Genomic DNA, 13720 nt, shown 5'->3' with positions numbered 1-13720 from the left:
AAAACTCAAGGCAAGAGTTTTTATATTCACTCCCAAACATTTTTGCTAATGTACCATGAATGTCACTCTGCAGTATTAGTAATTCCAGCCAAAACAATAAAAATATTAATTTTAACTCACATCAATAAAGTTTTGGATCATTATTCAATTACATAGCATGAAGGCAAGATCCATCAGAGACTCATTATTTACAGAGAATAAACCACGCCAAGCATTGCTAACATAACACCAGCATCACATAGTAATTTATTCTAAGTCACTAGCTTCCAATAGGTTTCTTAATAATTGAAATAGAAACAAGCTGAGTGAAACAGTTAGATAGAGGAGATATAGAAAGAGGAAGCAGCTTTGAAAGGAATATCAACAGGTAATAATCCAACAAGCTTATCTTTACTGTGTTTTCTAACTCCAACAGCTCTAACAACACTCATGGAGCTTGACACCATCCGGATAAAGCAGCCTGCTTGATTGGCACCCCTTCAGCCACCTTCAACATTCACTCGCTCCACCACTGATGCACAGTAGCAGCAGTGTGTACCATCTACAAGATGCACTACAGGAATTCATCAATATTCCTTCGGCAGTGCGTTCCAAGCCCACGGCCACTCCCACCTAGAAGGACAAGGGCAGCAGATGCATGGGAACACCACCAATTGCAAGTTCCCCTGCAAGCCACACATCATCCTGACTTGGGACTTTATCGCCATTCCTTCATTATCACTGAGTCAGAATCCTGGAACTACCTTCTTGTCAGGAAGATATAATAATTCTCATAATATTATTGAAAATAGAGTAATATTAGAATGTGTCTGTGTGTGTGTGTGTGTGTGTGTGTGTGTGTGTGTGTGTGTGTGTGTGTGTGTGTGTCAGGTTAATTGAATTAGTCTGGGTGCTTTGATATGAAAAGAGAAGTTAGGTTTGAAACATGAATTAGGTAAACATGGGGAAGTTTAGAAACATAGGTGTTAAGGGAACATAAGCACTTTTAAATAAACCAGACCAGATTGCTTTCAAAAGATTGAGTGAAACGTGTCACCGAGCCAGGTGAAGTTTAAAAGAGTGGGTTTATTTTTCCCCAAAGATTACTGGTAAAACTTAGTGCTATGAGAGGGTTTTATTATCAGGAAGATAAAGGCTAAAGACACGGTGAAACAATGGGTATTTGCATTCAAAGAAGGAAGTATGTATAAAGGAGAGAAGGCAGTTTGTTAGGGAAGGCATTTTTAAGATCTTACAAGAATGTGAAAAGCTTTCAGCATCTATGCCTCAAGGTGCTGTCCTGAAAGAACTGAAGTTAAGAAAACTCACTTGGAATTCGACTTGTTCAGGGTATCATGTTTCTTTGCCTGAGTCTTTTAAAATCTGTGTGTCTTACTGTTGCCTTAAAGAAAGTGTAACTGGGAGTTAGATTGATTGGGGGAATTTAGAAGTTATCACAGTAGTAATTTGTAGATCTTTGTATTTAAAATAATTTCGCTTATTAATAAATGTTAATCTAGTTTTATGAAAACCTACAAGACTTGGTGGTCTTATTACTTCTGAATTCAAGGCACACATCTCAAAATTTACACAAATTGATGAATAGTTGTAACAGCTGTTTCAAATTTCCCTCTGGGATTTGAAGAGCTCAGCATTTACCATCGGCTGTGTCAAAACGCTTCCTAACAGCATTATGGGTGTACCTACACCACATGAAGTGCAGCGGTTCAAGGTGGGCGGCTCACCACCACCTTCTCAAGCGCAATTATGGGTTGGCAATAAGTGTGGCCTAACCAGCGATGCCCACATCCCAAGAAAGAATTTTTTAAAATACATAGGGAGATACGAGCACTGATGACCAAAAGCTTGGTCAAAGAGTTAGATTTTAAGCGGCATAATAAAGGACGAAAGAAACTTGAGAGGCAAAGATGTTTAGGGAGGGAATTCCAGAGTTTAAGGCTTTGGTAGTTTAAAGTTGCCAATGGTAGAGCAATTAAAATCACAGATGCTCAAGAGGCCACAATCAGAGAAGCATCAGGCATCTTAGAGGGCTAAGGGGTTAGAGGACATTACAGAGTTAGTGAGAGGCAAGGCCATGGACAGTGTTGAAAACAAGAATGGGCATTTAAAAACTGAAGCACTGTTTAACTGGAAACCAATGTAGATTAGAGTGCACAAGAATGATGGGTCAATGGGACTTGGAATGAGGGCACGTGCAAAATTTTGGATTACCTAAATTTTAAGGAGCATGGAAGATGGGAAGCCAGCCAGAAGTGCACTGGAATAGTCAAGGCTGGAAATAACAAAAGCATGATTTGGGCTTTGCCAGCAGATGAGTGAAGCAGGTCCAGAGTTAGGCAATGTTACGGAGGTGAAAATAGGTGGCCTTAGTGATGACCTGGATATGTGGTCAGAAACTCGTGTGTTCAATATGACACCAAAGATAATTAGCCACAACTTTGTAAGTTTGGGTCACATGCCTGGCAATTTCTTAAATTTGCCTGTTTTTGTCTGGAATGGGGAAAAGGGGTGGGGATGTTGTTCTCAATTCTATAATAAGCTATTAGGCAGAGAACCAGTGATGGATGATGTCTCATAAGAAAACACAGACATGATGCAAACCATCAAATTAAAGTGCATCGCCTGCTGCTTGATTATGGAGTGCTACAATTCTACATACTTGATCATCCAAGCCTTATAGAGAGTCACATGAGAATGAAAAGGGGTTTGAAAGAGAAAAGCCCAGAATAATCTTTGTATTATTGAAATAGGATGAACACCATTTCCACACAACGAAATTCAAATTTGTAAAATAATCTTATTTGGAGCAGTTTCGTTAAATCTCCTCTATAAACTGCATTTGAAAATCAGCAGCAGTGAAATGTTGTTCTGCCACCTTATTTACTTGAAATGTTTTTTCAGAAAACCGTTTAAGTAGACAAGAGGGACATGTATATTTGCGTTGTGCACCACTCCTTACTTTTCAATTCAGATCGAGTCCTGACTAGTGGAATGTTATTTCTTTAAGGTGTTTGTCACTAATTTGATGACACACCATTTTCACAAAAATAAGATGACATCAGGAGAAAGTTGATTTAATGAATGGAAGTTTTATATCCATTGACAGTACCTTTTCAAGCAGTTAAAAGAGATTATAGCATTTAAGCACTCTTGTAGTGCTGGCCCATAGATATGCCTTAAGTAAACAGCTGCATAATGTGTTTTTTTTTTAACTATGTAAAATGACATATTGTTTACAGTCCTTTGTGAAACAATATCTTCATTAATAGAGTAAAGCAGTTGACTCCAAGCTACCCAGCCAATGGGCTCTCTTTCAAACACCATCACCTGTATGACATATTTTCAGACACATCACATTTTTTTCTTCTCATACTTCCTGAGAATGGCAGAGGAGGAGGCGCGCAATGGATATCACTGTATAAAGGCCAAATGCATATACCCTGATGATACAGAATGGAAATACTAAGAGATCTCCTTTGCTGACACCAACTGAGGAGAAAATATTTTCAAGCAAACCATAGATGAATTAAGAATACCAGGATAAGATCCAAAAGAATCCAACTATATTTTACTTTCTATAAAATTTAAGATTTCACAATGATCTATATTTAGGGATGGGGTTGGGGTGAAGCCCAGCAGGCAGGCAGGAGTGGGAGCGCCTCCTTCAAAAGGCCCCTTTCCACATGGGGTGGATGGGGGTGCCACCCAAAAGTCTGCCCTCTGCAGGTGTTCCCTCCCCCCTCCAGCACTCCATCAAGACCTTCACCACCCCCCTTCACAACATTATATCCCGTCCTCCAGTCCAAAAAAAATCCATTAACCACTACTCTTTGTTCCCTGTTTCTCAACCAATTTCATATCTATGTCGTTACTGTCCTTTTTATTCCCTGAGCTTGAACGTTGCTCACAAGTCTGTTGTGTGACACTTTATCAAATGCCTTTTGGAAGTTCATGTACTATCAACAGTGTTACCCTCATCAACCATCTCTGTTCTCTCACTAAAATACTCAAGCAAGTTAGTTAAACATGATTTGCCCTTAACAAGTCTGTGCTGGCTTTCCTAAATGAACCCTGTTTGTCTAAGTGACTATTAATTCTATTCAGAATCTTCATTTCTAAAAGCTTCCCCACCTCCAAGTTAAACTCACGGGCCTGTGGTGGCTGAGCTTATCTTAACAACCTTTTTTGAACAGGATGTAATATTTTCAATTCTCTAGTCCTCTGGCACCACCCCTGTATCCAAAGAAGATTGAAAAATTATGACCAGTGCATCTGCAATTTCGACACTCACTTCCTTCAGTATCTTTGGATGCATCTCATCTAGTCCTGGCACCTTATCAAATTTAAGAACAGCCAGCCTATCTAATACCTCCTCATCAAACTTAAACCCTTAAGTGCCCGAACCATTTCCTCTTTCACCATGATCCGCCTCCACGTGTAAATCCTCCTTTTGGTGCCTAATCAACCCCACTCTTCCTTTAACCACCTTTTTATTATTCATATACCTATCAAAGATTTTTGGATTCCCTTTTATGTTCGCGGCCAGTCTCTTCTCATACTCAGAACATCCCAAAGCAGAGTATTTTTTGAAACGTAATCTTTATCAGTGTTGTAATATAGCGAAACACAGCAACCAATGTGCACATAACATTCCAGAAGGAGATCTGCCCTGCTCTTCCACAAAAGAATGACATAGGATTTTTTTTGGCCCTCATCTGAAAGAGGTGAAGCCTTGATTTATCTCATCCGACAGATAGCATCTCCAACAGTGCAGCACTCACTGCTGTACAGGTTGTCTGCCTAGATTATGAGCTCAAATTTATGGATTGGATGAAACCCATTCTGGCTCAGAGGGGAGAGAGCTATCATCCCATCCCACCAGTCTCTCTGACTCTTGCCATCTCTCAGTACCAATGTAGATATTTCCCACCATCCTACATGCCAAAATGCATCACTCTCACATCTTCCCAAAACCAACGTGCTTGGTGCTGATCAGCGACCCCCCCCCCCACCGCCCCCGTGCACAGGGGCAACCTTCCTGTGCCCATCACCCTCCCCATGCCATTCTCTCTCACTCTGCATCCTTTGCCAGGCCACCTTCTCTCCAGAGTCTGGGTCCCTCAGCCAATGCCCACACTCTGACCTGCCAGGCCAGCTCATTACCCTCCCTCGGCCGGTGCCTGGCTCGCTGCCCTCGGCCAGTGCCAGGCTCACCCCCCTCAGCCGGTGCCAGGCTCGCCTCCCTCCAGCTCACCTGTTCTTGCTGCTCCGACTGCCGGTATCTCTCCCACGCGTGGCTGAGGCTGAAGTTCAGGTTAGCGCTCGGGGACTTGGGCATGGCTAGCATTGACACTGTCCCTCCCTGCGGCAAAGTTTGGCGTGTGTTGACGTTCGGTGCACCGGACAGTCCGCAATACCGGTCGAGGTCACAGCTTGGTGTCCCAGGAATGATGGCTGCTCCTCAGTGCATTCCCTGGGGCTGAGCTCCGCCGGTGGCAGCGACTGCCTCCACTTCACTCAGTCCCACAGCCGGGCCGGACTCGCGATCCGGCCGTTAAGCCGCTCCCGTGCTCGTGGCCTCTCCTCAGCTCCAGCTCGCGCTCTGTTCCGCCTTGACGCAATCACGTATGTCGCGTCGCTGGAGGAGGGAACGGGCGCGCACCCGCTTCCGAGTGTCAACCCTCAGCCGCGCGAACCATTGGAACCCTGCGGCTGTCAATCAAATTTGGCCGGTCGGTGGATTCTCGCCTGCAAAGCGGGAGCTGAACTTGGGCAAGGGCAGCTTTTGCATTGCTTCAAACTAACTCTTATCATAGATCAGTTCTCACCAGATACCCGTTCCAATTTTCTCAAGTGCCACAAAAGTTGCATTACAAAATAATGCATTTCATAACTGTTAACATAAAATAAAAGAGGTTTCAAATTTATCTTAAACACTTCACTGTGGGTTGTGCTAGCTTTGTGAATTAATTTGTTTCATGTCAACACTTTCCAACGGTCTGCAGCAATTACATAACACCCTCCAACCTCTAACCCCATGTATGCTGGTTATTCTGAACTGGTGTTTATCATGCACTTATCAACTTCCTCCAGTTATCTGCGCACTGGTGATGTTGATAAAACCATAACATTACTTTTAGAACATTTTTTTAAAATATGGCGAAGTATGTGTTCCTCAGCCCTACAATCCTCCAATTCTCTTTTGCATCTCCAGTAGTATGTAAGTTCCAGACAAACTGCTAACTCTGGATGAGCTGACAAAGGCTATCAGGTCACTTTGAGCCCAGTAAAACCCCCTTAAGTGTCAGTTTACCAACCAAGTTGTATTCAACTCCATGGGATTGGATTGGTCCAGGCCTGCTGGGAATGTCCAAGGATATGCGTCTGGTCAACAGCATGTCAGAATCCATGAAGAAGGGCATCATCAGCCCCATCTACAAGCGGAAGGGGGAAAGGGAGATCATCAGAAATTGGCATTCCAATACATTGGTTAACGTGGACCACAAAATTCTGTCCCAAGTCATTGCCAATCAGATCAAGCCTGCTGTGCGGTTGGTGATCCACCTCAACTAGAATTGCACTGTATCCGGCAGGAAGGTTACTGACAGTCTTGTGCCACTCAGGGATACAATTGTTCTCACATCAAACAGGAGGCTAAATGGCTGCTTCATTAGCTTGGACCAAGAGAAGGCCTTTGACAAAATATTGTATTTCTGCATGATGGACGTGCTCGTCAAAATAGGGTTTAGGGAGGGAATCCTCAACTGGATCCAACTGCTCTACACAATCATCTGTAGTGCAATTTCAATCAATGGGTGGGAATCGAAAAGTTTTCCGATCAAATATGGAGACAGGCAAGGCTGTCTCTTCTCTTCTCTCTTGTTTGTATGTTGTATTGAACGTTTTTATCAAAGCCTACATGCCATCACCACCCTCTGCATGGAACTGCTGTCGGCTTGCCAACTGATAAGCATCTGTGACCAATTAGAACTGGCCTCGGAAGCCAAAGTAAATGGCAGCAAGAGCGAGATCATGTTCTTTGGGAACTGGACTGACTGAAACTTTGTCATCTTCACCGTCAAGTCAGACTATCTGAAGGTGCTGGAAATATAATTCGAAGGAGCTGGGGCAAATGCCAAGAACTGGGAGGAGTGTATAGCCAAGATGAAACAAAAACTGGGCATGTGGGAGTAATACTCCCTCTCCATTCCTGGTAAGAACCTGGTCATTAGATGAAAGGTGCTCTTGATGTTGCTGTATGTGGCACAGGTCCAGCCTATACCCTGCTTCTGGGCCATCTTGCACTTTATCTGGAGATCGAAAATGGACTATGTCTGCAGCACATCATGTGCAAATCTCTAGAAATATTGGGAAAAACATACCCAACTTCATCCTTATCTGATGGCCTCCTTTATATATGGATGCATCAGGCTGTACATAGACTCTCAGTACACAGTGTCATTGCATGATGAGGTTCTATCTGTCCCCAGTTTTGGAATGGATGAGTCTGGCCATATTGCTTTGGAACATTACAGTTGAACCATGCCATATCATCAGTCCTCGTGGAAACATTTAGAAACATTTTTGACCACAAGTCTATCAGGCAGCAGTCCGCACGTAATGCCCTTGAGGAAAAGGGTGTTACATTTTCTATGGAAAAGAGATGGTGGATCCTGTTGCATGGTTCCCTGAGCTGACCATCAAAGTCATTTGGCAGAAAGCCTCATCAAACAAAAGTGTGGATTGGCTGGTAGTGAAAAAGGCCCTCCCCATCAGATCCTTCCTACATATCTGATGTCTCACAAACTCCACATGCTGCCCTTGAGACGGCTGCAGCAGGAAGAGAGCATCACCCACCTCCTAGAATGTACCTTTACAAAGTAAGTCTGGAAAGAGATGCAATGACTTTTGTCGAGGTTCATCTCAAGCATCTGCATCTAGCAGCATTCTGTGCTCTACAGGTTGTTCCCAGGGATGCACAACAAGACAAATGTCAACTGCTGCTGGAGGGCCATCAACTTGGTGAAAGACACTCTTTGACTTGCCCAAAATTACTGGTCTTCCAGGGCAAAAAGCTCTCCATGGATGACTATTTTTCAGACTTATACATTCCAAGCTCCAGGACTGCATGCAGAGGGATGTACTGAAGTTTGGGCAGGCACTACAAAGGCTCAATGGGGGGAAAACCACAGTGCAGGGTCCTCCCAGCATGGTACAGGAGGGGCTGGTAGCCCTGTAAAACCCCTCGGGTTGTATGCACCAGAAAATGCTTGATATGAAATATAAAAATAGCCTGTAATTGTAAAGAACCTCAGTGTCACATACTGTATAAATACAAATTGAACTTTATGGAATGTCAAATTTGAACTGTATGTATTTTACTAATTTTATTAACTGCTACAAACAGCAACACTTCTCACCTGACAGTATTACATTTTGTAAAATTTATACCCAATATTTATTTTGTCCTACCAACAGTTTTGTATTGTTTGAAAATATCAGTAAGATCTCTGTTTGTATTGCAGAGCTCAAAACAGCAACATTTTGCCTTTATGCAGCACTTTTAACGTAGTAAATCATCCCAAAGCATTTCACAGGAGAATTATCAGATAACAACTGACACCAGGTTGGAGACATTTGTTGAGCACTAGCTTGGCCAAAGGTGTAGGTTTTAAAGGAGTGCCTTAAAAGAGAAGAGAAGAAAAGAAAAGAGAATGGATTAGGGAAGGGAATTCCAGAGTTTCGGGTCAAAGCGATTGAAGGAATGGAATGGGGCAAGAAGCCACTGTTGGATGAACACAGAGGGCCCGAAGAGTTGAAGGACTGGAGGAGGTTACAAAAGTAGGAAGGAGCAGGGTAACATATCTCGGAATGTAGCACTGAATAAAATAGTATACCCGGTGTGTGCATTAAAACCTCCTACTATTTCATTATTTTATTCTTGAAAAGTGGAAAATAATTCATTATATTAAATATCTAATGTTATCAATGGAAGGAACTAGCAATCAAACGCAGAGTTTGAAATCTCAAAGGGGATGCCAGCCAGATGAGTGGGTTTTCACAACATGGATTTTTTTTTAAGATCAAATAATTAATCCCAGGGCATGTTGAAACAAAGATGGACCAAGCATTTAAAAATCAGGCAAAGCAACAGCAAGGTGGAGATCAAAATGTCAGTCTGGAATGTAACCGAATTAAAGGAAGAACTTGTTCTAGTGCCTTCCAGGACCTCATGATATCTCAAAGCACTTGCTGCCAATGAAGAAATTTTGAAGTGTGGTCACTGTTGTAATGTAGAAAATGCAACAGCCAATTTGCACACAGCAAGTTCCCACAAACTGTAATGAGATAATGACCAGATAACTGAAGGTAGTGATTTGTATTTTTTTAATCTTTCTTTATCTTTCTCTTTTTGCTTCTATACATTCCATTCTCCATAAATAAACATGGACAATACTTTTAGCTCATACACAAAGGTGTGAGATAACAGATTGTGGTATGCATCCCTATCCACTCTCCAGCGCATAGTTTATCATGGAATAAATTTCTGGAACTGATGACATGAACTCATACAAGGCTTAGAATAAAGACAAAGGCAGAAGATGCTCAAGAGGTCTGGCAGCATCTGTGTAGAAACAGAGATAACTTTTCAGGTTGATGGTCTTTCATCAGAACTAGAAGATGCTAGAGATTTCACAGCTTCTACACAAGTACGGAGTCAGGGGAAGTAAGAGCAGGAAAAGTGCAAAAGCAAAATACTGTGGGCATCAGAAATTAAAACATAATGTGCTGGAAATACTCATCAGGTCAGGCAGGTATCCGTGGAGGGAGAAACAGAGCTAACATTTCAGGTTAATGGTCTTTCATCCAAACTGGAAACAGATGTAACAGGTTTTAAACCAGTACAGAGACCATAAGACCATAAGACATAGGAGCAGAAGCAGGCCATTCAGCCCATCGAGTCTGCTCTGCCATTCAATGAAAACAGAAGTAGGAAAGGGGAGATGGGGAGAAAGAACAAAATTAGATGTCTATGATAGGTTGTAAATCAAGAGAGATTAAATGATAAAAGGGATGATGGTGCAAAGCAAAAGGAGATGGTAGTGGGACAAGTGAGGAAATAAAAGATGAGTCTGGGAGAGGTGTTAAGGGAATAGCAGTGTCATCACCATTAGCTGCCATCCAAATAAATGGGGCAGAGGTTATGATCTAAAATAAATGTTGAGGCAAAAAGGTGGTAAAAAAGTACCTAATTAAATGATGAGGTTCTGTTCCTCAAACTTCATGGGAACAGTGTGGGAGACTGAGGGCAAAGAGATCAGTGGGCCAAGAATTAAAATGACTGGCAAACAGAAGCTCAGGGTCACAATTGCTCAGTTAATGGAAGCATTCCACAAAGTGGTCACCCAGTCTCTGTTTGGCCTGCCCACTATGGAGAAGACTATATCATGAGCAGTGAATAGAATATACTAAATTTAAAGAATTCAAATAAATCTCCATTTCACGTGGAAGGAGTGTTTGGGGCCCAAGGTGGTAGGAAGGGAGGGCATACAAAGGAAGAGGTTGCATCTCCTGCACTTGCATGGGAAAGAGCTGTGGAAAAGGGAGGGAGTATTGGGGTTGACGGAGGAGTGGTCCAGAGAGTCATGGAGGGAAAAGTCCCATCCCAATGCTGAAAAGGGGAGATGCATTTGTTTGTGCCATCATATTGGAGGTGGCAGAAATGAAGAAGGTGATAATTGAATGTGCAGACTGATGGGGTGGAAGGTGAGCACAAGGAGAACCTATTCTGGTTTTGGGAGCTAGGTGAAAGGATGAGAATAGAAATGTGGGAATTAGAAAAGGAACAGTCGTGAAACCTGCCAACTATGTTGGAGGGGGGTTGCGTTAACGAGAGGTAATTAAGGTAAAAGGAAGACATATTGGTAGGGCTAATATAGAAGATTGCATCATCCAAACAGATGCAACAGAGTTGAAGAAACTGGGTGATTGGAACAGAATCCTTACAGGAAGCAGGGTGGGAGGAAGTGTAGTCAAGGTAGCTGTGGGTGTCAGTGAAGATAAGTTGGAGGGTGAAGTGATTAAATAACAAAGGAATGATAAGCAAAGCAAATGATGGGGATCATTGGAACAAGTAAAGAATCAAAAGTTGGGTCCAGAGGAGGTATACATGATTACAGCAGAGTCATTACCAGCAGCTGATGCGCAAGAAAAAAGGGCAGAAGTTATACATTTTATTTATTCGTTCATGGGATGTGGCCAGCATTTATCCCCATCCCTAATTGCTCTTATCACCACCTTGAACCGTTGCAGACCATGTAGTGTCGGTACACCCACAGTGCTGTTAGGGAGGGTGTTCCAGTATTTTGATCCAACTACACTGATGGAACAGTGATATAGTTCCAAGTCAGGATGGTGTGTAGCTTGGAAGGGAACAAGCAAGTGGTGGTGCTCCCAGGTGTTGACCTTGTCCTCCGAGGTGTTGGAGGTCATGGGTTTGGAAGATGCTATCTAAGGAGCCTTGGTGAGTTGCTGCAGTGCATCTCGTAGATGGTACACACTGCTGGCACTGTGCATCAGTGTTGGAGGGAGTAAGTGTTTAAGTGGTGGAAGGGGTGCCAATCAAGCGGGCTGCTTTATTCTGGATGGTGTCAAGTGTTGTGGAGCTGCACACGTCCAGACAAGTGGAGAGTATTCATCACACTCCTGATTTGTGCCTTGTAGGTGGTGGACAGGCTTTGGGGAGTCAGGAGATGAGTTACTTGTCAGGATTCCCAGCCACTGACCTGCTCTTGTAGCCACAATATTTATGTGGCTAGTCCAGTTCAGTTTCCTGTCAATGGTAACCCCCAGAATGTTGATAGTGGGGGATTCAGTGATGATAATTCCATTGTATGTCAAGGGGTGATGGTTAGATTTTCTCTTGCTGGAGATTGTCATTGCCCGGCACATGTATGGCATGAATATTATTCGCCACTTGTCAGCCCAAGTCTGAATGTTGTCCAGGTCTTGCTGCATATGGAAACACATTGCTTCAGTATCTGAGGAGTTGCAACTGGTGTTGAACATTGTGCAATCATCAGCAAAATCCTCATTTCCAACCATATGGTAGAAGGCAGGTCATTGACGAAGGAGCTGAAGATGGTTGGGCCTCGGACTTATGGACGTAAGGAACTCAGGCAATGATTTCCTGGAACTGATTTGACTGACTCCACAACCATGTTCCTTTGTGCTAAGTATGACTCCAACCAGTGGAGAGTTTTCCTCTGATTCCCATTGACTCCAGTTTTGCTAGGCCAGCTTGATGCCACACTCGGTCAAATGTGGCCTTGATGTCAAGGGCAGTCACTGTCACTTCAACTCAATAATCTTAAATTATTGAACTCAATGGTGAGTCTAGAAGGCTATAAAATGCTAATAAAATGATGAGGTGTCGAGTAGGCGTCAGTTGATACAATACTTGGTCTACTTGTAGAAACTGCCCTTTGGTCATTTACAGGAGTGAAGAAGTTGGGTGAAAGGCCAAACTTTAACAGGAACTTTTAGGACTGTCCCAAGTCCTGGTTACATTCGTGAATTTAAGTACCAGGTTGTGTAGTGAATCTTGATTTCAATGCAGCAGTGAACCAGGATGGAAGAAAAATGTGTGGAACAGATTATTAGTGGCTCATAAGGAGCTATACAGAAAAATTCAGAAGCCCAATGGGCACAGTAGTGTTGACAAATTATTGGGGTATAAGGAAATAAGAGTGGGTTGAAGTCTGAAAGGGAGTGGAATCACCTATTACACCATAAGCTGAGTTTTGCAATGAAGTGAAACCTCCTCTCCAAACTCATCCTACAGCATCAGTAAGTCTGATTCCAGTGCAGTTTATAACCTGGAGTCTCTGTCTGTGTTTTCTAGCCTAGTACAGCTCCTAATAGTTAAACATCCGAGATTCTTGAGCCACTCGCTTGGAAAGAGGAGCTAAGTTGGTTTCCTAGTGCCTTCCTCATAGTTTTTCATTTTCAGAGGACCTTCTCTTAGTTGGGGAATACATATGAACATATGAATGAGGAGAAAGAGTAAACCATTCGGTCCTTCAAGCCTGCTCCGCCATTCAATAAGATCATGTAACTAAGGCTAAAGATTCTACCCATTTATTTTACGATGGAGTGGGGTAGACAATCAGACAATCAGAGGCATCAACCCAGTATTCAGAGCCATAGCTCTAATCTCCAGAAGTATCTGGAATAGGGGTTGAACACAACTGTCTTGACTCGGAGGCAGTAATGCTCCCCACCCGCCTCAATGGTAACATTGTCTGGATTTGACTCCTTCCCCTGGATTTCAAACTTGTATTTAGAGACTGTCTTCTAGTCTCCGCTCACCAGGACTGCCTGGAGTGGGCTCAAACCTTTTACCTCCCAATTCAGGGAAGCAATGATGTCAAAAACTCAAGGATCACTCCTTGGTTTGGAGTACTAGTTGACAGTCAGCTTTCAGTGTCTCAGTAAATAGCTCTTGTTTTATCCAACTGCATCCAGAACTCTGTCCAAACGTAGCAATGTAATGGGAGTTTTGAGAGAAAGTAGTTATAAGGTCCTGAATTTGCCTGTTATAGAATAGAGGAAAGGCATTACATTGAGATGCTATATTTTCTAACTATCTTGAAACAGTCAGGGTCTGTGGGTGAAAATATCTCCCATTCCCAATCCAAGTATGACTCACATCTCCTAA

The 13720-nt window shown here is 42.8% G+C and overlaps 1 protein-coding gene across 4 annotated transcripts in view; it reads right to left on the bottom strand.

Annotated features, from left to right (window-relative positions):
- Positions 1-5589, bottom strand: part of lyst (lysosomal trafficking regulator) — a 364467-nt gene extending 358878 nt beyond the window's left edge. For all 4 annotated transcript variants that reach the window (XM_041187582.1, XM_041187584.1, XM_041187583.1 and 1 more), the window contains exon 1: positions 5255-5589. In XM_041187582.1, the coding sequence (XP_041043516.1) occupies positions 5255-5347 (93 nt within the window). In that variant the 5' untranslated portion in view covers positions 5348-5589. The remainder of the gene's footprint in view (positions 1-5254) is intronic.
- Positions 5590-13720: the final 8131 nt, after the last annotated feature.

The sequence above is a fragment of the Carcharodon carcharias genome, chromosome 5, assembly GCF_017639515.1.
Source record: "Carcharodon carcharias isolate sCarCar2 chromosome 5, sCarCar2.pri, whole genome shotgun sequence".
Taxonomy (NCBI): Eukaryota; Metazoa; Chordata; class Chondrichthyes; order Lamniformes; family Lamnidae; genus Carcharodon; species Carcharodon carcharias.
Note: the sequence above shows the minus strand (reverse complement) of the source record. Positions and strands in the feature narration are given on the sequence as shown.